At 46.3% G+C, this 27941-nt stretch overlaps 1 protein-coding gene across 3 annotated transcripts in view; it reads left to right on the top strand.

The window, feature by feature from the left end:
* The first annotated feature begins 2793 nt into the window (after nt 1-2793).
* The window catches only part of GAB2 (GRB2 associated binding protein 2), a 92527-nt gene continuing 67379 nt past the window's right edge, over nt 2794-27941 (top strand). Inside the window, exon 1 of one of the 3 annotated variants that reach the window (XR_003959460.4) lies at nt 2794-3061. Coding sequence is in view for 2 of the 3 variants with exons in the window: in XM_030268687.4 (XP_030124547.3) it covers nt 2990-3061 (72 nt within the window). In the remaining variant the exon portion in view is untranslated. The remainder of the gene's footprint in view (nt 3062-27941) is intronic. The other 2 variants (XM_030268687.4, XM_002189363.7) reach the window with 2 other exon arrangements.

Here is a 27941-nt window from a genome sequence, read left to right as displayed (position 1 = left end):
TGCTGTTCCTCCTTCAGTTGCTTCTGCTGGCAGAGATGGATTCTCGATGGCTTCGCATAACTCCCTTGTCAGATTTTTCCAACACAGGGATGTGGTTTTCACACAGTTTTCCGCCAAGGCTGCTGGCTGTTAGCTCACACTCCAGAGATTTATGCAGTCAGCTGGGGCCAGCCTGAGTTCATTCTCCACTGCCGGTTGGAGGAACAGCTTGAAGTTGGTAAAAACTGTTACGAACGTGCAAGTGCTGCCAAATCGAGCTGTGCTCATGACAGACATCGTCTTTAACTCCCAGGGGCACTGAGGGTAGTATTTGTGTATCTTCCTGGCCAAAAGCTTTAAGGAGGGCCAGCATTATAAGGCGTTGTAATGTTACATGCATTGGATTATGTGTAATCTGGAAACCTGATGCCAGAATTAACTCACTGTTCCCACTCTGCGTACAGCCACAGTGGAACTGGGGAGGCACGTTCACGTGCAGCATCTTTGAAGCATTTTTCTGCACAGAGCTTATATTACAGTTGGACTTGATGATCTTGGAGGCTTTTACCAACTTTAATAATTCTGTGATTCTGTGTCACATCTGAGAACAGCAGCATATTCAAATGTACAGAAAATGCAACCTATTTCTCATCCAAAAGTTCCAGTAAACTGAGATACCTGTCAGGCATCACTAAAAGAATGGAAAAAAGAATTTACAGGGGTACTCCATATTTTGGACACTGTTTGGATATATCTTGTGATGTAACTAAGTCATTAAATGGGATGAGTGGAGAGAAGGAATAGTACAGCAAAGGAGCAAGGTAGTAAACCAAGGGCTGTCATAGAACATGTAGAATAATTCATTCCAATTCACACAATTATAATTATGGAGCTTTTCTTTAAACATCCATCACCCAAATGAAGTGTTCCAACTCTGTGTGGTGGAAGTTGTTAACATAAAAATGCAGACAGGGCTCTCTGCAACTGGTATTCAAGCTGATACCACTTTGCATTGGTGTCAGTATGAGGGAATTCCTAACTTGTGAATCATTAACATACACCATGGGATAGTTTTGCATGATACCTTTGTATTAATCCTGATCATCTGTTCTTAATTAAATCTTTCTAAATCCCCAATAGCTCACCAGCCTCCCTGAAATTTCTGTTTTGGGAAGATCTCTGAAGTGCAGGACACCAGGACACAATTTTCTCTACAAATACACAAAGTGCCTCGAACCAGGAGAGTTTGCAGGAGAGCCTCTTGCTCTCATGCGGTGTAAATTGATATGGCTCCATATCACTGAATAAGGCGATGTCGACTGAGGCCAGCACAGAACTGGTCTCTCCATTCTCCCCTGCTCTCAGCCCCATCACACACACTGTGTTGGCAGAGATGGGCACGCTGGTCTGAGCACAGCCTCTCTCTGCAGAGATTGCCCAGCACTGGAATAGGATCAAGCTCTTCCTTTGGGTAGTGAGAAGATAGAAAAATCTTCCTATTTAGCCTTTGCATTTCACTGGCAGTAAAACAAAGCTGTTGAGAAAATACATTCCTAACAAATGACTGACTTGTTCTGTAAGGGGTTATTCCCCTTCTTTATGCATTCACAAAGATGATAAACAACATATGGCTTAACCGTGCTCTCCCCATCTTGAAAAGAGGTGTTGCTCCTGCCTCCCAGAGGCACTGCAAGTTGCAATTACTGCTCTGAAGTGTTGCAAGATCCCTGCTCGAGTGACGTTATATAAAGGTTGTTGTTGTGTGACATACGGTAGCACATCCAGCCAGCACGGAGTTGTTATTGCACCAGCTACAGCACAAACACATAAGGAGGGACCATCCCTGCCCATAGAGGTTGGACAAGCAGGGAAGCTGAGGCAGGGATGACTGAATGTGCCCGAGCAGGTTTGGGGCAGAGCTGTTGTATAGAGACAGGTCTTAGAAATTCATCCCTAGCAAATTGTTGTGCTTTCCACATCAGCGTGGGCTAAGAGGACTCAGCTTTTATGGGTGCCATGCCCAAGTTTTGCTTTAAAGGGTGCAGTGAAAGCAAGGTTAGAGCATAACCCAACTCGAAGGGCTGTGGAGAGATGTTTTATTAAAGTCTGAGCTGGAGAGGAGAGGATCAGGCTTTGAAATGCACAGTGTCTCTAGATCTAAAAGTTGATAGTGAATCTCAGCCAGGGTATAATACACTGTAATACAAAACCTGGCTTGTCTGCATGAGACTCCAGTGGCAGTCAAATCCCCTTTCAGTGGCCACTGCTCCATTACTTAAAAATCAATAATAAAATACGAAGCTTTTATTGATTCCCCTCGTGGTTTTTTATTGCTATATTTTTTTTTCTTCAGGAGGGTTTTTGGCATCACTGGTGTTTGGCTGTTTCTTGCTCAACTTAATTGTTTTCCTATGGCACCTTCATCTCAGGCACAAGCCCCTGAGCACAGAGAGGCTAAAGCCAGCCTCGCCTTTCCGAGGTGAGAAGGACCTTTTCCCTCAAGAGAGGGGAAGGGTCCCGGGATAATGAAACCTTACAGGGGAGGAGCTGTACTTTTTAATTAAGCAAATGTTGCGCTGTTTGAGATCACCTGCTGCAGCATGGATTAAGTTTCTCTATAGGCACTCTATGAGTGTGGGGGGCACAGGGACGAGCGGCAGCCCCTCGGGGCGGCGTGGGGCCGGGCAGCCCCTCTCCCCGCGGGGTTTGTGTCTTTAACGCGGCTGGCGGGGCGCCGGGCGGGCGGAGGCGTGGTGAGCCGGGAAGGAGCCAGTTTCCTGCTTCCCCGCTCGCAGCCCAGCGGCCGCGGCGGCGGGGGGAGGCGCTCGCCGCCCCCCGCATCCATCCTTCCATCTCTCCCTCCCTTTTTCTCTCCCTCCCTCCACCCACCCATCCATCCATCCATCCTTCAATCCGTCCGCTCACCCACCCACCCCCGCCCGCCCTCCATGGGCCGGCGCGGCCGGCGCTGAGCGCCGGGAGGCAGCGCCCGGCGGCGCCCGCTGCCGCGATGAGCGGCGGGGAGGTGGTGTGCTCGGGCTGGCTCCGAAAGTCACCGCCGGAGAAGAAGTTACGGAGATACGTAAGTCTCAGCCCACCCCATCTCATCCTCGCCCCGGCCCCGGGAAAGCCGGGATCCATTCCCCACGCCTCCATCCCCGCTCCTCCGCCGCCAGCCCGGGTGCACCTGCCGCCGCCTCTCCCGGCGCCGCGGAGGCTCGGCTGGGCGGGGGTGCCCCTTGCCCGGGCCGGGAACGAACGCTCCTGGCTCCCCGCCTCTCGGGGAAGGCGGGTGGGAGCATCTCCGGGCCCCCCGGGTTGTTCCCTGCCCGGGGTGGCGGGGTGGGCGGTGGCGGCCGCGCCGGAGCGGACGCGGCGCCGGGGCCGTTCTGGCTGCGCCCCGCGGTGGCCGGGCTCACCCGGGACCTGCGACGGTCACACCCCCGCCTTTGAAGTCGCTTGGTTTAGGGGAGGCTGGGAGTACCTTGGTCCCAAAGAGTAAAAGTACTACCGCGTCTTGGATCCCCCCAACATTCCCATAATAGTCGCTCTCCTCCATCCCGTGCGGGGCTCCTATTAATCATTGAACCTCCGAACCCTTTGAAGATAGCACCAGTAGCGCTTCGATAGCCTTTGTGTCGTTAGCGGCTGAGATCAAACACTTCAAAGAAGTTGTAAAAAGAGGGTCCAAATGCCAGCTCTGTCACATTCCCACTCATTGAAAGAAATAACTGTTCTTTGCGTCCTCCGCCTGACAGTCCTGCCATGTGCCACGAGCGTTAGCGCTCAGAAACGCGCTGCCGTCCTATGACTTGGCACATCGCTCCCCAGGATGTCAAGGGTCCCACTCCCTGACACCAGCGACCAGCCTCAGCCAGCCTTCAGATGACTGGAATGCAGCCTCTGGGAGGGAGCTGGATGCTCTCCTTTCCTGGGGGAACGCCAGCCAGATCATCCTTTGGTCCTGTTGCTTTTGCCTGCATGCATCTGGGGAATGGCAGGCGGAACAAGTGCGGCTGGTGTCTCCCCAGTGCCCGTTATTGATTGATGGAAGCATCACTGCCTACCCTTGAGAGGGAGATGGATGTCTATCGTCCCGTACTGCAGGCTAGAGCAGGACTGGGGTTGTGTCTGATTTGTGATAGAGTGTTATTAGCCTTGCCCAAAAAGGGGGTCAGCCCCATGGACATCAGTGGGTACCACATCCCTTTGCATTAGACTGTGTGTCCAGTTGCTCTTGGCAATTCTTTCCTTGTGTGCCTTACGCTCTTCCAGGGAATATCAGGTTGGCACAGGGCTGAGGGATGGAACTGCTAGGGAATCCAGTAAGGTAAACCTGAGTGTTTATGTGGGAAGTATCAACCCCCAAATGAACATGGGCAGGCTTTGTGGGAGGTGGACAGAATGACTTTGTGCATGCTGAACTGTGGAGGATGCTTTTAGCTTAATGGAGCAAAGCACCTTCCTCCCGCAGAAATCAACTAATTGCTGATCCTGAGTCACCAATGGCCTTAACTCATCAAACATCATTAGCTCCCCAGCATCTGCCCCATGAAAGGGCGCTCACATCACTGTCTGAATATCCAGCTTGTGCTCTGGTATTCTAGCAAGAGCTGAATAAATCTGCTCAATGCTCTACATGGAGGGTGTGACACGCCGGCAGTTGGTGCTAATTATTGATGTGCATAAGAGTGCTTTTCATCCACATACATCCCAAAGTGCTTTGCAAGCCACCTATGTTTTCAAAACATCCTCATTCCCCCAAGAGGAAATGCAGCCATGCTGAGATGTGCCCAGCCATCCCACGCAGCCTCCGCGGGGCAGGAAGCGATGCTTGGCAGATGTCACTCGAGGGGATCTCTGCGCTGAAGCGGTCCCGGCACTGTGGTCAGTGGGACTTCCCTTCCAGTCACACCAGTTGCACCAGCTTCCTGCATCAGTGGCTGAATTTGAAAGTGTTGGCCTTTAGCTTGGATTGTGTCTCACTTGGTGGTGCCTTGTACCTTTGCCTTTTAATGCATTATTATTGATACTGTGTTTATGTAGCTGTGGTGTGCATTTAGGGTGTTGGTGTGTGGATCAGGCTCTCTTTGAGAGTAGTTCAGAGCAGCTTGCTTGTCCAGAGCCTGACGGTGATGGTTTTCCTTCCGTAAAACCTGCCTTTGTCCACAATAAACCCACATGGCTGGACTTTGGTTTTCGTGCACAAAAGGCAGTTTATGCCGGCTTTTGTATGGCCTCAAAGGGAAGGTGCTGAATTGCTGCCTTTGCCACTTTCCTTATGTCTTCAGTTTATGTTCTGCTTTGAGATCTCAGAGGAGAAATCTCAGGCTGCAGGATGCTGCTAATGGGGTTTGAAGTTCCTGCTCTGGCTGTATTGACACAGGGGAGAGGATAGATTTATTTTTTCTTTGACAAGTGCCTTTCAAATGTATGTGTCTGCACATGGGTGTGTTGCTAATGCTGTCCTTGAAGTGCTGTGCTTTTATAAGCCTGGTTTTGTTTTGCTTTTATTTTTCAAGGAGATCTATGGCAAGAAAGGAAAGTATTAAATTTTCTCTATGACTTCCATCCAGGGTGGTTGATAAAGGTGTGGTGATCTCCACACCTGATCTGTGCAGCATTAATCTGCATTTACAGCAGTGCCTGCTCTGTTTCACTTCAGAGGATTGTGTTTATGTGAGATTGTGGGACCTATTTGTACAACGCTCTGGGAAATATCAGTGTTGTGAGTTTCTCTCTGTTGAGGGACATTCAAATGATCAAACGATGACTGCTTAAAGGTGAGACAAAGTGTGCCTTTTTTCAGTCTCACAACTGTATACAGGGGTTCATGTAGACTCTGGGCAGTTTGGCTGTAAATACTACTGTAATATTGATAATAAAAGCTAAGCAAACAATTGAAGGTCAAAAGTAATTGAAGTACCAAAATATCTCTTTTCACCTCTGCTCTGCTTGGGACATCAAGCTCCCTCGTCCTTTTGCTTAATTGCTTTTTCTCAGACAAACACTTCTTGTACATTCATAGAATGGTTTTAGTTGGAAGAGAGGTTTAAAACTCATCTATCCCAATCCCCTGGCAATGAGCAGGGACATCTTCATCTAGACCAGGTTGCTTAGAGCCCTGTCCAGCCTGGCCTTGTATGTTTCCAGGGATGGAGCATCCATCACCTCTCTGGGCAACCTGTGCCAGTGGCTCACTACCCCCATTTTAAAAAAATTTCTTCCTTATATCTGGTCTGAATCTACTCTCTTTCGGTTTAAAACAATTGTCCTATGTCCTGTTGCTACAGACCCAATTAAAAAGCTTGTTCCTACCTTTGCCTCTCTGACTTTCATGCATGGAAGGGTCTCCTTCTACGCAGCCACCAATCACAGAACTGTCTTAATTCTCCTCCTGGCTCCTCCTTAAAACACACGTAAAATTAAAAAAAAAAAAAAAACCCAATCCCTAAACAAAGCCCTGGGCTTCAGTTGTGTGACCAATGAGCCGAGACCAGCGCATGTTGTGCTGGTCCTGTACTGACTCACTGTCTCCTGGTCCTCTCCTGCTGGACGTGCCTGTCTGTTGTCTCCTGTGTTAGACGTGGGCTTGGAGCAGTGGTTGGTGTCTGTCCGCTGCCCGGCACAATGGGCTCGGGGGTGGGCTGTCTGGCAGGGAAGCACTGTAAAAAACAAGTGCTGTCATAGAGCAGCTCAGCTCCCTATCGTTAGATCAGTGTGCTCTGCCTGCTCATTTATGTAGGGTATTTTCTGTCTGGTTGAGATATATGTCTGCAGTTCTGACTAAAACAAAAGCTTCTCATCATGTACTGGTTGTACAGTCCTTTATTGCTTTGGGTTTTGTTTTTTTTTCCTCCCAGCTGGTTTATCTGAGTTTGGCTTTGTGCATCAGTGTCATTCTTACATCAAGCAAAAGCAGTTTAATCAAGGTCATTGGAAGAACTGCTCTTCTCCGATGGGACAAGCAAGAAGAGGTTAAAGGGCTGATTTAGTGATTGCAGCCCTGTTCCTAAGGGCAACTCCTTGATGAAGGGCTTATTTTGGTGCCTGAATTAGATCCTTCATATCCCACCTGAAAATGCATTGTAAGGATGTCCTCCTTAATGTGGGATGTGGGCTGAAGTAGGACCATTAGTGCAGAGATATCATAGGCTGTCAAGTAGTGGAAGTGCCAGGTGAAGTTTGGCATGGTGCTGATTGGAATGAAATTTTATAGGAGGGAGAAGAAAGAACATCTCTTTATTCTGCAGCAAAGTACAAAAGATAGGTATTGTGCAAAATTATCTCCTTTTTTTCCTCTTCTCTCTAAGGAGTTTTAATCTGTCACTCCCATGCTCAGCTGTGCCATGCCTCATTCAGGATGCTCTACCCATTAACAAAAATAAGAAATAGTTGCAGACACGCCAGAGAAAAGCACAAGAAATGAGCAAAAATATAGAAAACAGAAAGACTAAAGGGAATGGGGTTGTTTGGGGATGAGAGGTCTGAGAGGAGAAATAAGAGTCCTCGAGTGGTTAAGGTGGCTGTGTAGGGGGAGGGAGTAAACTGTTTTACATGGATGGTGATTGGAGGCCAAGAAATGCTGAGCTTGAACTGCAGCAAGGGAAACAAGTGTAGGAAAAACTTCCTAACCTCTGATTGCCAGAGGAGTGGAGCAGTGGAACAGATGGTTTGGGATGGGCTTGGAGTCTCCATCGTGGCAGTTCTGAAGTGCAGGTTGGCCAAACTCCACTTCAGAGAGCTGAATCTGTTTTGAGGCAGTGGAATAAATTTGACAAATTCTCCAGAAGTTTCTTCCAATGCTGGTTTGGGTGAATTTATGGATTTTGAGCCTGGATGCAGGGAGGGATAGCTAAGAGACTTAAGGGCACTGATTATGTCATCTGGATCTCCTGATAGGACTCAGGGAAGTCCTTCGACAAGTTCTTTGTAGAAAGTTTTGATTGCACTGAAACTCCATGAGTTTGCAGTTATTCCATCTGTCAAACTGCCTTGCTGCACCCTGCTCCTCCCCTGTAATCTCCCAGCTTGATTCCAAAAGACCATCATATATTTTAGCTATTGTAATCTGCCCCATGATTCAGAGGAGGGATGAACACTTGCTCCACCAGAGACGGTTTTGCAGGTCAGGGGGTGCATTTTGCTTGTAAAGGCAATGCCTGCCAGCGATCCTGCTACACCAGCTCTCTTGTGCAATGCTGCACAAAGGTCCCACTCTCTAACTTGTTTCTCTGCTGCATCATTGCTGACGAGTCAAAACACACGACCTCTTCCCTACAACCTCCTTTTGGGGCCATTTTTTTTGAGTGTGGGACTGCATTCCTTTGCCCACTGTAGCATTTTCTGGAAACAGACAGGTGGTGATATATTCTCATCATGATAATTGTGATTTACTAATAGGCATATACTTGAAGGATGGCTCTGGAAATGACGGAGTCAAACTCTTGATTGTAGAAGGTAACAAAATAAGGAGTGACAACCACAATACATATTTGTAGGTTTGGGTTGGTCTTAGGTAAGCCCCTCCAATAAGAGAGTCATGGTGTAAAGGAACAGGTTCCCACAGAGGCTGCGGGGTCTTGGTCTTTCGAGGTTTTCGAGACTTGACTAGAGAAAGTTCCAGCTGACCTGATCTAGTGACACCTCAAATGCAAGGCTGGACTAGAATCTTCCTGAGGTGCCTCTAACCCAACATTTCTTACAGCTCTGTAAGGTGCAACATGGAGCCATGAATCTCAGAAGCAGGAGAGCTGTTGTAGCCCAGCTCACTGGGAAGATGGACAGTCTTTGTTTTGTTTGCTGCCACCATACGTGCTGGGGCAGCTCTTCAGCTGCTGAAACCCAAACTGGTTTGGTTAGGACTAACTTGTGCGTGTTCAGAGGCGTTGCATCAATTGAGGTGGACATGCCCACAGAGGTAAGGAGTCCATCTGTTGTGTGGGGGGTGAAACTGGTGTATTTTCCTGGTACTTTGGCTTTGCTAAGACAGCTTGAGTGAATCCTCAGCTATTTGCCATGACTTCAGTGTTGGCTGATTGTCCTGGCAGTCCACAGTGGATGTAAAAGATTAATGGTGGCAAAGCACAGGTTGAACTTAAGAAAGACAAACAGTACTTAAGGAAAGTGTGTGAGGAAGCTGGCTTTGTTTCTCTTTGAAAGAGAGCAGAAGTGATACTGAAACAATTTTTTTTCCGCTCTTTCTTTTAGCAGCTATCAGATGGAAGACATGATGCAAAAGTGTTTACCAGACTGAAGCACATAATTTATAGTAGTGACTCAAAGGCAGAACAAAAATTATTTATCTATATTACAGTAGCAGCTGAGGCAACTGGGGCTTCATATGCTCTGTTTGGGGAAACCACATCTGCCATGAAAGGTCTGGTCTGATGGGGAAACCAAGGCACGGAGCAAGTCTGTCATTTGGTTGCACTTATGTTCAGGGTCATTCCCACAGCTGGAAACTCACCTTGGCTTTAGGGTTTCTACCTGAGTCAGGGGCTTCCGAGCTGCTCTCAATCTGCTGAGGATGTGTGAAGCTGTGGAAATGGATTGCAGCTTGTCCAGAGAAGTACATAATATATCCATCAGGGATTTGGATGATGAGGCTTTCAAGGTCATCAAGGGTCTCTCTGAGATGAGTTGATCCAAAAGGTTTTGAAATTACTGCTTTTAATATAAATGGCCTTTCCTTTCAGTAATCATTTATAGTCTTTAAAGTCTCACTTTTCTATCATAATGCTTAGGTGGATTTTTCAGCACCTTACAGTGGTGACAAAATGCATCTCAGGAGGTACAAGAAATGAGAGAGAGATTTTTATTTACTACAGGGGGCCTGTAGAGCAGCAGCAACAGAGCTGAAAGACATTTTGCTGCCATTCTGTGTAGCTTCTCCACCTTGCTGCCAAGTGAAACCAGCTTTGTGGTTATCCTGTGGTTATCATGGGTTAAATCACAGCAAATTGGCAGTGAACATGGGAGGCTCTGTTGATGGAGCCAGTGTAGAGCATGGCTGGTAACTGATCTTTAGTGGAGTTCCGCAGGACTCAGTCTTAGGGCCAGTGCTCTTCAACATCTTAAAAAATTACTTGGGTGCAGGACTCAAAGGGATACTAAGTTTGTTGATGATAATAATTTGGGAGGAGCTGTTGACTCCCTCCAAGGCAGAGAGGCCCTGAAGAGAGATCTGGATAGATTAGAGGTCTGGGCAATCACCAAGCATATGAAGATTAACAAGGAAAGTAGCAGATTCTCCACCTGTCATGGGGCAACCCTGGATGTACGGACAGCCTGGGGCATGAGATTCTGGAGAACAGTGCCACAGAAAGGGACCTGGGGGTCCTGGTGGACAGCAAGTTGAATGTGAGTCAGCAGCCCTGGCAGCTGACTCTGGGCAAGGGAGAGGATTGTCCTGGTCTGCTCTGCACTGGGGCAGCCTCACCTCGAGGGCTGGGGACAATTTGGGGTGCCACAGTGTGTGAAAAATACAAAGCTATTAAAGAGCGTCCAGAGGAGGACCATGAAAATGGTGAAGGCTCTGGAGGGAAAACCTTTCAAGGAGCAGCTGAGGCCACTTGGGCTGTTCAGCCTGGAGAAGAGGAGCCTGAGGAGAGACCTCATTGTGGTCTGCAGAGAGGCAGGCACTGATCTCTTCTCTGTGGTGACCAGTGAGAGGACTGAGTGAACAGCATGAAGCTGTGTCAGGGAAAGCTTAGGCTGGGTATTAGGAAAGGGTTCTTCACCCAGAGGGTGGCTGGGCAGTGAAGCATTCAGACAATTCTCTTGGACACATGGTGTGACTCTCAGGGTGTCCTGTGCAGGGCCAGGAGCTAGACTACAGTGATCCCTGTGGGTCTCTTTCAGCTCAGGATCTTCTGTAATTCTATGATCACTTTTCTTTCTTCTTTGTGATTAGTGACAGAAAAAGCAAATATTCATCGTGTGAATTCATGATGAAGACCTTAAGAATCGAGGCCATTTGCGTGCTGCCAGCATACACAGTTGCACCAAGGCGTGCCTGCCACGACCTTGCAATGCACAAAGAGGATTTCCTCAAGGTCAGTGTGCAAGCCTGCACAGTGCCATCATACATACGTCATCAATCATATCTAGTCATACAGCAATTTAAATACATGCTGCGTTTAAATAGAAAGTCTTTATAAATTTAAAAAGCAGATTTGGTCAAAAAAAATTGTTCCTAGTTGTCTTTAGCCTGCAAGCTGTGCCTTTAAAGGACAGGAGGAAAATCTGAGTGCTGGAAGCATATGTTTCTTGCTGTGTAAGACAGTCAGCAGTGCCTGTTTCTCCATTGAATCTGGACTAAATACAGCAACCTGAGGGGGAAGGGGGGAGTTGATTTCATCTGTGGATTTGTGTTTTCATATTTGGTTCCTATTTTTTTGCTGAGTTCTTGTGCACTTTTCCTGGAGAAGGTTCTGATCTGGGAAATCTTACATTAGTCTGGTTGTCTGCATTACACAAATGCCTAGAAATTAACTTCTCCATCCAAATGTGAAATTCTCGCCCCAAGATGATGTGTGTTCAGGGTAGGAAGTTCTCTCTTGGGTCAGAAATGGAACATTTTTATTTATAGGTAGGATCTGGTTTTGAGGCAGGACCAGTTGAGAACAGCTCTTAGACTTTTCTGTATTACGTGATCAGATTGCTTCTTCTTTTCTGTTGCTTCAAAAGCTTTTCTGTCGCTGCCTACTCCAGATTCCACATGGCCTCTGAATTTTTAAATGCTGTATGTTTGCTCTCTCTATTCAAGAAATAATAATCTGTTGACAGAAATGAAAATCTATTGACTGAACTATCGTCTGGTTGGTTTTTTTTAATTATTATTTATTCTTTCTTTTGCTTCCCCACGCCTTTTGGACACATCCAAACTATTTCCATCATGTCTTCCGGATCGAAGATACTGTCCTAATAGCATTTCAGTACTTGTTATGCATCTTATTCCATTTAAACCTGGTATTTTCCAAAGGCATTTGCTTTGGAAGGCATTTAGACATTTCTTTGGTGGAGTTCCAGGTCCCGCATCCATATGGTAAGATGGAAATAACATTTTGAGTCAAAGGATTTGCGGTCTCCTGAATCTCATGGATTTTCAGTGATTAAGTTTTGCTGATGATTCCAGCTGCTGCCTCACACATTCTGGTTCCTCACAAGCCAATGGACTTTCTTGGGGCTGCCAAAAGTTGCAAGTTGACTTGCTAAATCCACTTCCTGGCCACTTAACATCCAACCAGGGATTATGTCTCGTTTGCAAAAGTGACTAGTAAGCCTCCTCTCTACTGGTGACACTGGGGAGTCTTAAACTTTCAGTTTTGAAGAGCTGTGTTGCACATACATGGGAGCTTTGGTACCGTGTGCTGCTGTTGAACTGGGCAGTTTTTTAGTTTGTCTGCATTTTTTTAATCTTGTAATAATTTCAGTAACAATGCTTAATGGGGTTATTAGTCACTGCTACTGATCTGTTCTTCTCATTCACATTGTCATTTAAAGATCTTTTGGCTTTTTTAAAATTTTTTTTTAGGGGTGAGTATATAGCTTTATTACTCTCTGGATGTTCTTGGCTTGAAACCATGGCCCATGAAAAGCTCAGGATTTCGGTAGTTGCCTCTCCATTTAAAAGTCTCTCTTACCACTCCTGTAGAAGCCACATAAGCAACTCCATATCTCCTTTTTTCTCACACTGCTTGCCCGCAGGTGCTGTGTTTGAGAGCCATCCAGCACAGGAAGGAGCAAGCACTCTAAACCATAGAATCATAGAATTACAGTGGTTTGGGTTGGCAGCAACCTTAAAGATCACCTAGTCCCACGCCCCTGTTATGGACTGGGACACCTTCCACTAGACGAGGTTGCTGAGAGCCTCATCCAACTTGGCCTTGAACACTTCCAAGGATGGAGCATCCACAGCTTCTCTGAACAACCTCACCACCCTCACAGTAAATAATTTCTTCCTAACATCTAAGCTAAATCTCTTTTAGTTTAAAACTTTCCCTTGTTTTCCTATCTCTGTCTGCCTGTGTAAAAACTCCCTCGTTTTTATAAGCTTCCTTTAAGTACTGGAAGGCCACAATGAGGTCTCCCAGAGCCTTTTCTTCTCCATGCCCCTTCCATAAATGCCCCTCTGTAAATGCCCCTTCTGGCTGATTGACAGCATAAAGGAGCCACTCTACTTCCATGCCATCAACTGCACACAGCTCCTTTGATTCTGGGTCACTGTGTTGTTCCTAAATAGCTCCCTCCAGATAGGAAGCTCTGGAGAAAACCTCGTTTGCTTTGACCCAGGAAGAATCGATGACTTGAGGCTTGTGTTCTCCCCCGGTCTCGCCTTCCCTGCCGGCCTCGCCCACTGTCCACCACACGTAATGTCAGGCTGGAGTTTCCAGCAGGCTGTGGGGAACAGAAGAGCTCATTGTTTTGGGGGTCAGGGCACAGGGCCAGGGTGGCAGGAGAGGGGGGCACAGAGCTGGCAGCTGAGCCCTACTGCTACCTCCAGCATGGCCGTATGTTATCCATAGGGGCAGCCGTGCAGACAGTGGGCACTCTGTGGTCGTGGCTCCTTAAAACCTTTGAGGGAGGAGAATAAATATAAATGAAAGGAAAGGAGAGAAAAGATGCAGAAGGTATGGGGTGTATGGACTGGCAGGGGTCCTTTTAGCTGTCCTGACCAGAAGGAGATGCTGAGAAATTATGTAGGCTGGTCCCTGCTCAAGGGTTCAAAATTGGCACTTGAGGTTTTAACTGGGCGTTATCTGTTCAGATCCTTCTCTGAGCCCTCTGTGTGCATGGAGTGAGGCAGGACGGGGAGCAGGAAGTTTTCCTGCCAGCAATCAGGACTTTTTCCTGCAGCAATGTGTGTGTGGGTGGACCCCTGACACTAGCGTCTTTGGAGATGGGTGATGAGAGTGATTAGGAGCCTGGGAAAGCTTTACACAGCAGGCCTCCAAAGCAGCAAAGGACAGTCACCTTCCAAGGAAAGTGAACGAGAAAGTGCCCTGATGAAAGTCCTCAGAGCTGCTGTCCATGCTGAGGGGGGACAGCATTTCAGCTTGGCTTGTGGGACTTCTGATGTGAGCACCACATGGTCCTTCTTCAGGAGGTGGCCCAAAGCATTTGGCACATCACCGAAGAGAGTGATGTCCCATCCCATCTTGGAACCCACTCTTGGAGAGGCGAGATTTGTGCTTGGGAGAGGTGACCAGATGTGTCTGACCCCTTGGCATCAGATGAAGAAGGGGAGCAGGTCACAGATGTTAAAACTTGAAAGGTCTTTTTGTTTCTTCATCCTTCAGCAAGTTCTGCCTCTGCTGTTGATGTACAATGAGAGAGAAGCTGCCTCCTCCTACCAACTCTGAATTTTCACCTTATAAAGTAGATGAGATAAATAACATGAAAATCTGCAATTTTAGAAGTCAATAGCATGAAGAAAACAGTGGAAAAGAACAAAATTGTTATTTTGAAGTTTAAAGCAGTCAAACAGTTGGGGATGGCTCTTTCCAAGAGATAGGGTGTTTCCTCTTTCCTTTTTAGTAAGTTTTCACCTGTAATGGTGTGTGCATCGGTCCAAGACTAGCTGGATCCAGCACCATAGCCACAGAGTTGCTCCCAAAATAATTTTCAGCCACTGCCTTACACTCCCTTCAAAGTCAACCCAAGGGAGGGAGGGCCTGAAGGGATCAAGCCGCGCTCTCAAACACTTACAAAACACGTTGGCTGAGGCTTCAACTGGGAATCAATCAATACACCCTTTTTAGCATCAAATCATACAGCCAGCTGGAATGCAGATGGGCTGATGTATCATGTGCTGTCGCAGGGAGGTGTGTTGAGGAGCAAGATTTGAAGACAGAGTCGTGTAGGGAAAAAGGTTGCCTGCAAGGTTTATTTGTTTGGATTTTTTTAATACTGAAGGCACCTCATATGCAGCAGAACACAGAGTGTGTTACAGGTCGGTGTCATGGACAGTGCTTCACAAAATACTCTGCTCAGGAGTGTGTGTTAGATGTTCACAGGGAGTTGACAATGAGTTTGTTGTGGGCCTCATGGGTTTCTCTGGGCTTTTTTATGAGTTCTTGGTTAAGTAGGGTGTTTCATGACAATGTTCTGTTGGTGATTTTTCTCTGTCCATCCTGCTTCTTGGGAGAGTCTGCCATGACCAACTCAGTGCTGTTAAATGCTGTCATTAAGGCATGTGGGGTGAAGTGTGGACCTGCTGCTCTGACACGCTTGGAATTTCGGACAGAATTGAGTTGTTGAATACCACTTGGGAAGGACAAGCTTCAAGATTTGCATTTGTAATTTAGAAGAGCTTTTAAAGCCTGTTCTTTGCATTTCTTTGTACCTGGAGCCTCCCACTAACCAACCGTAGCTCAGGTTGTGGAGGAAGGTGAGAAGCCAGAATGACGTGTTTGGGGTTTGTGTGTTCCCCTCCGCTGTGCACACTCCTGCTGAGTCAGCTGTAATTTAGGCATGGTTCAACTCTGCTTTGTAAGACAAGTGTGGAAGGGCCTGGTCAAAACCTTGGATTTCCTTCCTTCAAAGCGTGGGAGAATTTTGACTTGTTATATGTATTTAAAAACAAAAAAAAAAAAAAACCATGCAAACCAAACAAAAAATACTCAATAAAATACTGGTTTGATGGAAAATGATACACCAAAGCACAATCAGAAATGTGGCTCTGGTGCTCTTCAAGTTGTAATTCAAGATATTCATTCCTGGTCAGGATATATTCCTGGATATTATCATATCTGCTTCTTCCATTTTCCCACCTTTATCGTTTTTGTTCCCAAAGCCAGTGGTGTGGCCTGGGCTTGAGTTCATTTTCTTTCCCCCAAGCTTTGGTCCTTGCACTTTGAACTCTCACTAATACTCATACACCTACCCTGAATATTCCAGGGTCTTGGCATTATAACACTGAGATGGGTTGTAAACACAAATTATTTTCGGTTTGCACATCCCAACAGAGCAAAGAGCTGGCACAAGAGGTTGGACACTCAGTGAGATTCCAACCTTTCCACTCACGGGGTACCAGGTTGCTTACTGGATATTGGATCTTTAGTGGCCCTGCCTTATAAGTAGGAAATTACAGCATACAGAGTCTAAATTAATATTTCAGGGCTTGCAACGAGTCTATCACAGAGCTGGGAATCAGATACCACCATCCTTCAGTCTCATCCTCGTCTCCCCATTCCTAATCTGCATCCCAGCATGCTCAGTCCCTGAAGTCTTGTGCTGAGAAATTCCAAGTTTCCTGAGCCAAGTTCACTTGCACGTGCCTTGCCTTGAAGTTCATCGGATAAGGTTAGGAGTGAATTCAGCCTGTTTAAAAACTCAGTCCAGCTGCCAGACAGGAAAACCTGACGAGCAGAAAGTCAGACGTGGGAAAGGAGGGGGAAAAGGTGAGTGGTTGTTGTGTGCTGGGCAGGGCGTTTGTGCCAAAATCAGTGGATTTACTCTGTTTTGGGAGTACACACATGGCAGGACACATGTGTGTGCTGGTGGGTGAGCTCAGCTGGGTAATAAGAATAAATCTGCTCCATTTTTGAGAGGCTGGGACTGAAACATGGTGTAATGGCGATGCATATAATTTTGTACGGTGAGACAGTAATTTACTGTGCTGTTTCGGCCATCAGGACAACAGCTAGAGGCTGTTAAGATAATTTAGTGGAGGTTTGTGGTTATAAAAACATTTCCATCATGACTAAGGAGTCTAATAGAAATTAAATTCAGCCAAGGGGGTATTAGTATTTTTTTTTTTTTTGTTACATATTCCCCAGTGTTTCTGTTTTGATTTATTAATCTTAAGGAATAAGCTGAGGGATGGCGATAAATGTTTTTTAACATACAAAATAGGAGCTGTAAAAGGAAAAAAACCCCCAATACTGGATGTTGCAATTAATTTAGTGTAATCTAGTTGTTCAGCAGGGGGGCTCTGGGGTGTCCTGCTCTTGGCTGCTGGTTCTACAGACATGATGGGTAATGTGAAAAGCTATTGTAATGCAATTCTTTGTTATATACATGTTTTTCACTTCGAGTGTCTTGGGTACAAGAGAAAATAGTCTTCTCCATCCATCTTGGCTTCACATAGGATAAGTTGTTCCAAATTAAGAACCGGTTTTTGAAATTTTAAACACAACAGCATCCAAGTGTCCAGGTGCCCACATATCACCTCAGGATTTCAACAAAATCCTGCAGGATGTTAGCCCTGGACTTCCAGCCATGTTCTGCATCCATACAAAATCCCTCTTCCACCACTGAGAATGAGGAGTGATCTGCTGTGGGAATGCCTCAGCTCTCCCACTCTGCTGTCTTAATCCAAATAATAACAACAAAAAGTTTGAAGGCTTAGTTTGGAATTGGATAGCTCTCCAAAAATAGGCTCTCCCTGAAGATATCTCCTACTTCCTGCTGGACTGGAAAAGCTGTGCTGGCAGCCTATGCACTGGGATATTTAGGCATCTTCTGGAGCCTAAAGCATGAAGGAATGCAAAATAATAAAGGAAATCAGTCAAACTTGTTAAATTTCAGAATAGCATTTGGTTTGTGCTTTGAAAAGTGTTCTCCCCCACGCTCTTCCTGCATAAAAAGGCACTTGAGCCAAACCCCAATATTTACAAATACTTTTGAGATCTTCCAGGTGCCGGAGCTCAAAAGTATTTGAGTTCTTCCAGGCTAGACCTCCGTTCTCTGAATAACAGATCTTGGCTTGAATGCGTCCGAAAACTGTGGACCCCGAACAGGTCCCTGAACATGCAGAGCTGTACTGGCTCCAGCTGTGTCTTCATGTGCTCAGGACTGGGGGAAGGAGTTACGTTAAAAAAGTCCTCTAGAACAATAAACTTCTGTTATTTTGTTAATTGAAAGGCCTCTGAATGTCTCAGGGAGTAGCTAGTACCATCTGATATATCTTAGGAGTTTGTCACCAGGAGCTTAATCTCCAGTCATCTTTGGGACGATGGGCTGAGCATGGAGGTGGCAGGCACAGAGGTTTCCTCTGCACAGCTCTCTGCAGACTTTGTGACAGGAGGTACCCTCTTCTGTCCATTTTATTTTAGTCTTCCTTTCTCCTTTTCATGTAATGTGTCACCTTTAGGGGGCTGTCAGCAGGAACACACTTTTCCCAGCACCTGACTTGTAGTTTGGTCACTGAGCACCTGGTTTTATGGTGCTGAGTGGAGCTGCTTCTGTAAGTCCATCTTGAGATGAGTAGGAATGAGCACAGGAAGGCTGACATGGCCATCTCCATGTGTTGCAGAGAATCCAGAAACCCAGCCTCAACCTCTGCTTGGACACAGCCATGCTGTGAGGAGCAAATCCCAGTCCAAGCAGGATTCCACAAAACCAAGGCTAAAATTTTAAAAAGCGGTATTATTAACCTGACTCCACATATGATGAGCCTTCACTTAGGAAGCTGGAAAAATCTACATTTCCAAAGTTGTTGAATAGGAATTTTAGTGTAAAACTCTTTCCCCCATCCTCCTGTTTATAAGGTTTCCACAGGGACTATTGGGATGATGCAGACAGCTGATAATTCACCCTCCTGTCTCCCCAGCCACAACAGCACCAGCTCTAAAAGCTGTGTTGGGAACAGAAGTTTAGAAACACAGTCTCAACCTTTCCCGGCTTGTTTTTCCCATCTGTTTTTAACAGCATGTTCTTGCCACTTGGACCTTTCTGGGCTTGATCTTGTGATCCCTGATGTAGTATGACATTTCCACTTTATTAGGAATGCTTTTGTTTATTTGCTGGGTGAGGTTTTTTTTTCTTTATTTCTTTCTTCCATTTTTTTTCCTTTTCCCTAGGTTGTGTGGAGGCTTTTTGCCTCGGCTGCCAATGCAAACGTCCCCTCCCATGCCGGGAGGTGCCACCCACACCCGTCCTCTCTGAAATCAGGACAGTTATCTCACTGGTTTCAAGTACTTTGATAGGTTTGGGGGCTGTTACTGAACAAAATGAAGGCTGATTGTGTTTTTATGTTTTTCTGTCCTTTTCCACCATTTCATAATAAAAAGCCAGGTCCTAGAGCACTGAAGCAAATGAGGTTTTAAAATTCAGTAATTGTTTTTAAACTTAAGACCCGCAAGAAGGGCCTCAGGGCTGGAGTTTTCTTGCTGGTGGCATTTTCAGTTTACACAGCCTGTCTTTGCTTTTCGTAGCAGATTGAGTTTATTGCCTGCTGCACACAAGTGTGAGTTTGCTTCTAAGCTGAAAATGGCTCAACCAGGCTTCAAGTTGCCCATCTTTCCATTTTGCATAAAATTCACCACACTTCCCTCCAGTGCTGGACAAATATCATCAACAGATGAGTATCAGTGCCAGGGCAATATTGGGATTGTGGTCCAGCTCTGCCCATCTTCTCTCCATAACCTATGTGTCCTCTATAATTTCCTTCATTCTTTTTGAAATAAATCAAGTGATAACTTTTGGAGACCAATTCTCAGTTCCTGGCTGACATAAATCCCACTGCTAAACTTCAGACATGCTTATTTGCTGTTTTCAAATACTTTCAGCTTTCCTGTAGCAGCCAGTGAAGCATGTGGTACTGTGAGAAGCTGCAGTCTGTGTGGTGTTGCATGGAGGGGGTCTCAATCCAAAAAGTATATTTTAAATGGAAAGGACAATCCTGTGAGCATCCAGGGAATGGATGGGGCTCATGGACAGGGGTTATGGTGGCCTGGGCTCTCAGGGACTTTGCCAGAGCTGCATCACGAGGAGCAGGTAACTCCCAGTCATGTTCTTGGCCTGGGGATAACAAGGATATGGAGGACAGGTAGTGCATCTTCATCAAGCTTATATTTACTAAACTGAGCCAAATCTCAGCTCTCAGGAGAATAAATCTAGCAAGTGTTGCATGGCTGCAACATGCTGGGAGTAGAGATAAGGCTGATTTCTTTTGGGTCAGTTCAGCCTGCACCTCAGCAAACCTTCAGGTCCAAATCTTTAATTGCTGTAACCTGTGAATGATCCTTTGAAGAAGTGACAGTGCTGGTCTTGTAGTCCTTTACAAACACAAGCTGAAGTTGCAGTCGTGTGGTAAATCTTGTTCTTTGCCACAACTACTAGAATTTGGGTCTGTAACCATAAAGATGCAGCCAAAAGTCATTTAGGTAATGGTACCCAAAAATCATTTATGTAGTGGTACCCAAAAAAATTCAGAAAGTCGTATTTGCATAGTGAAGACCATCCAGAAAAGCTCAGAAAGTCTTGGGGAGCTCAAAACTGCTGTGCCTGCTTTTTAATTTTTTAAACAATGGCCTTCCCAGGAAAGCAGAGATGCCTCCAGAGACCCCACAGTTCTGGTTGCTTCCAGCCAAGTAGCAGTGGCATTTTTCTGTCCAGTAAATCTGGTTTCTGCATCAGCTTTCCCCAAGATCAGGCTTCATGTTGTGTGTCTTTTCACTCTGTGTGGAAATCACTACACTTACCTCCAGTGCTGGAATATCATCAACAGATGAGTAGTGATGTCAGAGCAATACTTTGTGGTATCACAGGATCACAGAATGGGTCAGAAGGAGCCTTAAACATCATCTAGTTCCAGCTGCCTGCTGTGGCTAGGGACACCTTCCACTGCACCAGGTTGCTGAGCCCATCCAACCTTGCCTTGATTGCTTGCTCTAAGGCAAAAAGAGCTTCTTAATGTCTTCCCCAAATGAATTGGAGATTCTTCCTGCTCCTGGGGATTCCTTGGGACGTGGTTTGGCCAGCACTGGCCCAAGGATGCTCCCAAAGACCTCACCTCCTCCCATGCAATCTAAGATTTACTGGTTCACAGCATTAAACAAAATTGAGGTGAACCTCATCTTCCTGTTGCATTAATGAGGCTTGTTTAATGGCAGACACCACAAGAATGAAAGGAACCAGCTGTAAGGAGGACTGATTGAAAGTGCAGATGCTTTGCAACAAGGTCAGGGTGGCAGTCTTCATGTGGCAGCCAGTCCTCAACTGGAAGCCTCATCCAACTTCAGGACTGAGGGATGAGAGGATGGAACACCAGGCAGTACCAGTCTGCGTGGATGGATTCATCTGACTTGTTGCAGCATGCTGAATTAGCCTTTATGGGTTTATTTTCAGCAGTGGGGAAGGCCTTGTCTGCTGGAAGTAAAACTGATCAATGCATGGTTGGAGTCCTGATCTGGCTTGAAATTGCTCCTAGGTGCTTATGTGTGGCAGAGCGTCTGACCATCACTGTTCCCAGGCACTTGGGGAGGGAGCCGTGGGGAAAACAGGATGGGGCAGATGCTGTGGAGCCAGAGTAGAATTTGGCCTCCAGAGATGCAGGGGTTTCATGCCTGCTTAGTGCCCTCTTTCATCCTGCAGCAGGACTTTGGAAATAATAGGGTTTTTTTATCCTTGTGGCCAATTTATGAACCAGCTTCTACCAATGTCCTCATTTTCCTAGGGGAAGTGGCTGCTAATTTTTTCTTCACTTGTTAGAGTTGCTGTGTGTTTCCCTGCTGGAGGATTATGAAGAAGGTTTTCAATATTCATACACTTAACTAGGTTGTGAAAAAAGGGCTGTTAGTTCCTCCAGTTTGATCTCAGATCATTAACTCCATGCTACTGCTTTCCTTTGCCATCTTTTATTCTCCTTGTCCTTCTTAAGTGTTGTTTGTTTTTTATTGCTCTGTGTATCCTTTCAGCAATAGTGCTAGCATATTTATTATCATTAGTTGGCATATGTGCAACAAATGTCACGCAAGGATCACAGGAGCCGTTGCCTTGGAGAAATTGGTGTATTTATCCCACATGGGGAATCAGAGGCACCAAAGAAACCAGATGGGCATCAGCTGCAGGCATGCCCTGACAGAGCTGCCCATGATTTCTTCCTGAGAGGCAGTATGGACCTTGCAATCATTGACACATGTTTGCTTTGAACCACTTCAGCTGTGCCCTGGAAACCAGGTACTACCCAGTCTTTATTCCAGCAAACCTGACTACTTTCCTGCCACCTTCAGTCTTGAAACCCTCCCCATTACGCTATCCAAAACCCCCAACCTGCTGTGGGCTGGAGCAGTGCTGCAAGGCAAAGGGAAAATAATAGTAATAATAGGAGAGACCTGTTCTGGAGATGATAATGATAATAATTTTCTCAAGGTGTCATTTCAAAGCTGCCTATCTCAGTTTAAAAGCAAGTCAGGCAGAAGGACCAGTGCTGGGGCTTTATGCAGACATGAGAGTAACAGTAAAGCCAAGAGGACAAAAAGGAAGGCTGAAATTCCACTTGATTATATTTTTATCCCACCGAGCTGCCTCTCAGTCTTGATGGGGGACAATAGGCACTTGTTCCCAGTAAATGTCTCCCAGCTGACAGGCTGTGCTGCAGAGAGGACTGGGAAGGGGCTCCCAGGGGTTTGCCCATGGCCGTGAGCCCCCGGGGCTCAGCTCAGCCTGGCCACCCGCCTGCGTCCCACTGCACCAGGGGAGTTTATTTTTCCAGTGCTCCCACTCAGAAACATTTGGCAAAAGGAAAAATTGTGGAGGAGGTTTAGCTCAAGTGAGCACAAAAACATGTGTCCTCATAGTGTACTGCTTGCTGAGTGGTGGTTTGGGAGTTTTTTTCCCTTTCTTTTTTTTAAACGTAACTGAAAGCTTGGGAATCATGTGAGGAGGATGGGGGGGTGATACCTTTCAGATGGTAAAAGGGCTGAGTAAATACAAGAAAGGGAGGTCTTTTCTGACTGATGCAAGTTCTCATCCTACTTTGGATGAATGAGTGTAAAGGTGGCAAAGTCTTATGGTGCCTTTCAAATCCTCATGTAAAACTCCTGTCTTAAGCTACCATTGTCACCAACTTGACCATCCATCCTCTCTTTTCATGACCCCCTCAAAGTCCCTGAGTGAGGAAATGAGCTACTGTATCACACTGTGTCCTCTTTTCTTGCCCCTTGACTTGGTTACTGAAGGGGAAAAAGGGACAAGGTGCAAGAAAAGTTGCCTCCTGAGCTTTAAAACTGGGGAGCAAAGAGCTGTCGCACTCCCCCTATCCCAAATTTATTCTTGCACACAGGCTCCTCTCTCCTACGTACCCTCCACAAACGAAACATTGCTTCATCCAGAGATGAAATGCTGAGCAAACAAATTGCAGGTCAAAGTCTCCCACTCCTTCCCCTGCCACGTTCCCATCTGCACATTTCTGTCCTCCATCCCCGCTGCCTTTTCCCATGCCCTTTGTGGGGAGCAGGGTGGGTATGCTGGCTGTCAGCACAGTGAGTGCAGCTCTGCAGATGTGAGCTGCCTTTGGCAGGCAGAAGGGAAGAGAGTTGTTTGGGGAACAGTTTGGAAGTCTGGGTAGATTATTTCCACCCTTCTTCATGAACTGAGATTGGCAGAATTGTTCTTGAAGGGAAAACAATGGTACAGCACATTTTGGTGAAGTTGATTGCAGGTACTGAAGTCTGAGTCAAATTTTTGCTAAGCCCTTTCTTATGCTTGTGCAGGGGCAGCAGGGTGAGAAATAAACCCTATGGGGATGTGTACAAGGAGTAATCCATGTGGATTTATCTACCCTGGGATGGTGCATCCCAAGGAAGGGCTATGAAGCTTGGCTGGCAGCAAGATAGGAGATGTCAAAATATAGTAGATGAAACTCCTGAGCATGCTGAGACAGCTACCAAGAAAGACTGTAAGGCAAAAGAGGGAACTACAGGATTTAGCAATTTTGGAGAAAACCAGAGCATTATGAGTGCCCTGGTGTGGGGCAGAGGGTTTGGAGAGTGGAAGGTGGTTGCCTTATGGCTTTATTTTTATTTTGCTATAACATAGAGACCATCTAAGATCAAACCATCTTGTGAAGTTAAACCCATATCATTCAGGAGTCTGGAGGGTTCCTGCTTACTCCAGGTCTCCAGAAGGTGTGGTGGACCTGAGTGAAGTGAGCTGGAGGGTACTGCACTGGAAGGTAGTGATGTAGAACATCTGCTAGTCCCTGACATCTGTACTGCCTTGGCCAAAAAATCCGTGACCTAGATAAAGATGGGGACAAGGGTTGCAAGCTGGCATATTGCACTGAGTTTCAAGCAGCTGCTGTAGCCAGCTGAATTCTCCTTGGTCTCTTTCTCTAGCCAGTTATTTTGTTTTCTGGCTGGGAGCTGATAGAAAGACACTAAATGAGAATTTAATTGTGAACTGACTCATCTCGACTTGATCACACTACAGGGATGCAATTCACATCTCTGTTTGGGTGGCTCTGTGCACAAGACTGCTGTGATACCCACATATGGGAGAGGAGAGCTGGGGCCTTTACGTGCACGAGCCGTGCCCAGAATAGAACATCCCATGAGCTGGTTTATAGCTACTCCAGCTGATTGTGTCCTGGGAACTTTCCAATTTCTCTTGTTCCTTCTGTGGAACTGACTGAGGTGGTTGGGTTACCCTGGGGTATAAAAAGTCTTACATGAATCTGGGGTCTCGTGTGAATCCATGATGCACAGAAATTTAGGAGGGAGGCAGTGGGAGTAGTTGAGAGATGACCAGTTTACCTCTTTCTCATTCAGGTTGGTAAGCTGCAGTTTTGTCCATTAGGGAATAACTTTGCTTCAGTGTGTGCTTCTCCCCACATGTGTGTTCTACAGGATGGGAGAGGATGCTTGTAGGATGCTTAATCTCAAATTCTGCTGGATCCTGAACTCAGCATTGATATTCCATAAAATAGTACAGAAACTGACATATGAAAAGATCTGGTTGGGTGTCCTGACCTTCTTGTGACAGACTCTGCATCCATGTAAAGTGTCAGTGTGGTTCGTGCAATGAAGATTTGTCCCCTCCACGTGGTAGACATCTGTGCTGGTCTGCTGGGCTCAGGGATACAGGCACAAGGATGCCAAATCTTTTGAAAACTAATTATCTGGATTTGTAGTGTGATTATCTGATTATCTTTGTGTTCATCCTCTCCATCATTTTTGATGGTGCTGAAAAGAATGATCTGTGAAGGGCCTTCCCAGAAAGCATCATTAGATGTCTAACTTGGTCTTTGGGGTTTTTTGTTTAGGTGTTAGGGGACTCCATCTCCTAGAGTACAAAACCCATCTGGGGTAAAAGGGACTAACTTGAACATAAGCATGAAGATCTAACGGGACATGGTTCAGTCCAGTCTGAGTGGCTGCAAGATGTCATCTTGGAGTATAATGGGTTTAGTCTGATTTCCAAATGGATCTCTGTGGATGGATGGGAAATCTGGCAGAAGATGGGCATCTAACTGTTATGCTCATCCAGAAAATCATTCAGGAACAACGTTTATCTCTGGCAGCTCCCTGCCAATGAGGTCCTTACCAGCTGCCCATCCATTGGCTCGGCCTAACCTCCTTTCCTGGGTATCCAGAGACTGTGTATCTCAGAGAAACTGCTTGGATTTTCTAGCTTACAAAGTCTGAAAGCTAGGCATGTTTTACATCAAGTGCTAATGGTGTAAAATCTTGAATAGAGCTGTCAACACAAGCTGCTGGACTATCTCAGCAGATGAGGAGAAAGGCATATGACTTTTTGTATCCCTACCTTGCCACTTCCAAGTTTTCCTGCATGGCTCAGTCAAACCAGTCCTTTCTCCAAGAGCACACGTAGTGGAAATCTGACAATTTGGCTTCTTCCTGCAGTTTTTGTTGCTTCATTGGGTCCGAACTGTTGACTAAGCAGTCTTTCTTCCTGTGATTCCCTTGAAATAGCTTCCCCCAGGCAGATGGCATGAGGACGGGACAGCCTCGGTGACACAACTTCTCTTTGAGGAGCTGCAGAATCGGCGGCTTCCTCTGGGGTGATTCTGCTCTCTACAAGGTTTTTAGCTTCTCCTAAAAGCATCTGAGGGAAAATCTTCTTCAGCAGTGTTTTTACCTAAAAGAGGGAAGCTCTTGTGAGTGACTCGGAGACACAGCTGACAGCCTTGTGGGCTGAATGTCTTCTGGGTCTTGAAAGCATTTTTGAAATCTTGGATGAAAGGTTGCTCCTCCTGAAGCATCCCTGCTTCTTCCCGTTGGACACAGTGCCAGCAAAAACCCTAACACTGAATGTGAGCTCGTGCACCACCTCTTATAACATTGTTAAAAGCTTTCTAATTTAGACATCTCTTGCCTTTTAGGGTTCCTTTTTTTGACCAAACCCAAGGTTTTCCTGCCAGAGCCCAGGGAGAAGTGATTGCTGCTGATGGTTGGTCTTTGGGATGACCCTGCAACCCTTTGCTTGCAGCTTTCTCAGCACTCCAGCCCCTCTCTGAACACTCCACACACCCTGGGTGCCAGCTAGCATCACTGTCTAAGAATGAGAAGTAATTTAGTTCCTAAGCAACCTCTCGCCTGGCCTCTTGCTAAAGAGTGACTTGGCATTTTCCGAAGGAAAAAAGACACTGTGGATAGCGATGTGTTGAGGCAGGTTCTTCTTAACCCTCCAGATGCTGGATTAATGAACATCCCCTGAGTGTTGGCTAGCTGGGTCACTGCTAGTGGAGTCAGGGTGCTGTGGGAAGCCAAATCCAACATTTCTGGGTGAGCTTGAACAAGGATTAAAATCTGTAGCTGTTAGGACAGTTTCTAGGATTGTGAGGACTGGCTTTTTCCTTGTTTGTTCTCACTGCTTTCATTTTCCTCCTGACCTTAAGATATTTTGCTCTCTGTCAGTTTATTTCATTGTCCCTTCCACTCCTTCAAAAATGCAGTAAAGAAAATGTCATTCTGTGGGGGGTTTCTGCTGTGGTGACTATAGGTTTTATCTCAAGTCCAGCAATGCTTGAAAAATGAATGAGCAGGTCACATTCCTGTCCTAACCATCTCTGTCTGTCTGAGATATATTTCTACCATCTCCTTTAGCATTGTACCTCAGTAAATCAAGATCTTTACTGGTTTTATTCTTCTCACATCCCTGTAAGACAAAGCTTCAGGTAAACCATGATTATCACAGGGTATTATTATGGAGAGGCCAAAGCATCAGGCTCAGTTTGTACCTTCAGGATATCTGGCTTTCACAAGGGACATTCTGACTCCTGACCTGCTGTTTTCCATTTGTTTCCTCCGAACCCACTGAGGGTCTCAACTCCTCTGTTGAGCTGGGAGGTTGGAGGATGAGAGGGTGTTGAGCTTTGAGACACAGGTGGGAGGATGAGAGGATGTTGAGCAGCTGCACAGAAGGGACAAGCAGCTCAGGAAGGAAGATGCGGGGTATGAGAGAGAGGGAATCATCAACTGGACCCCAGAACCAGTAAGGCTGGAAGGGACCTCTGGAGTCACCTCATTTAACCCCCTTTGCCAAAGCAGGGTCACCAAGTGCAGATTGCTTAGGATCTCCACAGCCTCTTTGAGCAGCCTGTGCCAGTGTTGACCATCCTCACAGTTAAAAAATGATCCTTATGTTTAAATGGTGTTTCCTGGTGGTGTTTTAAATTTTTGTCTTGCCTCAGTGAGTCCCACCTCACTGCATAGTTACCTAGCACATACTTCAGCAGTTTGTGTATGAGCACCTCATGGGAGATGCTTTGGAAGAAAGCATTATTAACACTCCAGTAAGAAGCACCCCCTGCTCTGACTGAGCCAGTCATCTCCCCATAAAGGTCTGTTGTGTTGGTCAAGGGTGACTTAGGGGTCTTACTGCAGAATCACATGGGGTCAGAGGGGATTGTAGAAGGTCAAGATATGATTTAGTGGTAACTGGAACAGATATTTCAGTTTTCTTGGAGCATTTCAGCCATGATAGTGTAATTAAATTAAATGCTGTAATAACATCTAGCAGCAGGGGAGGTGTTGGCTGGGCAGGCACAGGGCTTCTTTGTGGAGCTCAGCAGCACACAGGGGTTTGTCATTCAGGATTTGCCCCCATGGCTGCCCCCGTAATGGGTATACTGACGCCAGCATGTCTCTCCTGATCCACTCACATCCCTGTCTCTGCCAGGGGAAAGGGTCTCCTCTCTCCATGCTGCTGTACATAAAGCCCCACTCCCCTCTATCCTCTCTGAAATACAACATGCAACTCAGTTGATA

Source organism: Taeniopygia guttata, chromosome 1 (genome assembly GCF_048771995.1).
Source record: "Taeniopygia guttata chromosome 1, bTaeGut7.mat, whole genome shotgun sequence".
NCBI classification, from domain to species: Eukaryota; Metazoa; Chordata; class Aves; order Passeriformes; family Estrildidae; genus Taeniopygia; species Taeniopygia guttata.
The sequence above is the reverse complement of the archived record's forward strand: the minus strand, read 5'-3'. Positions and strand labels throughout refer to the sequence as shown.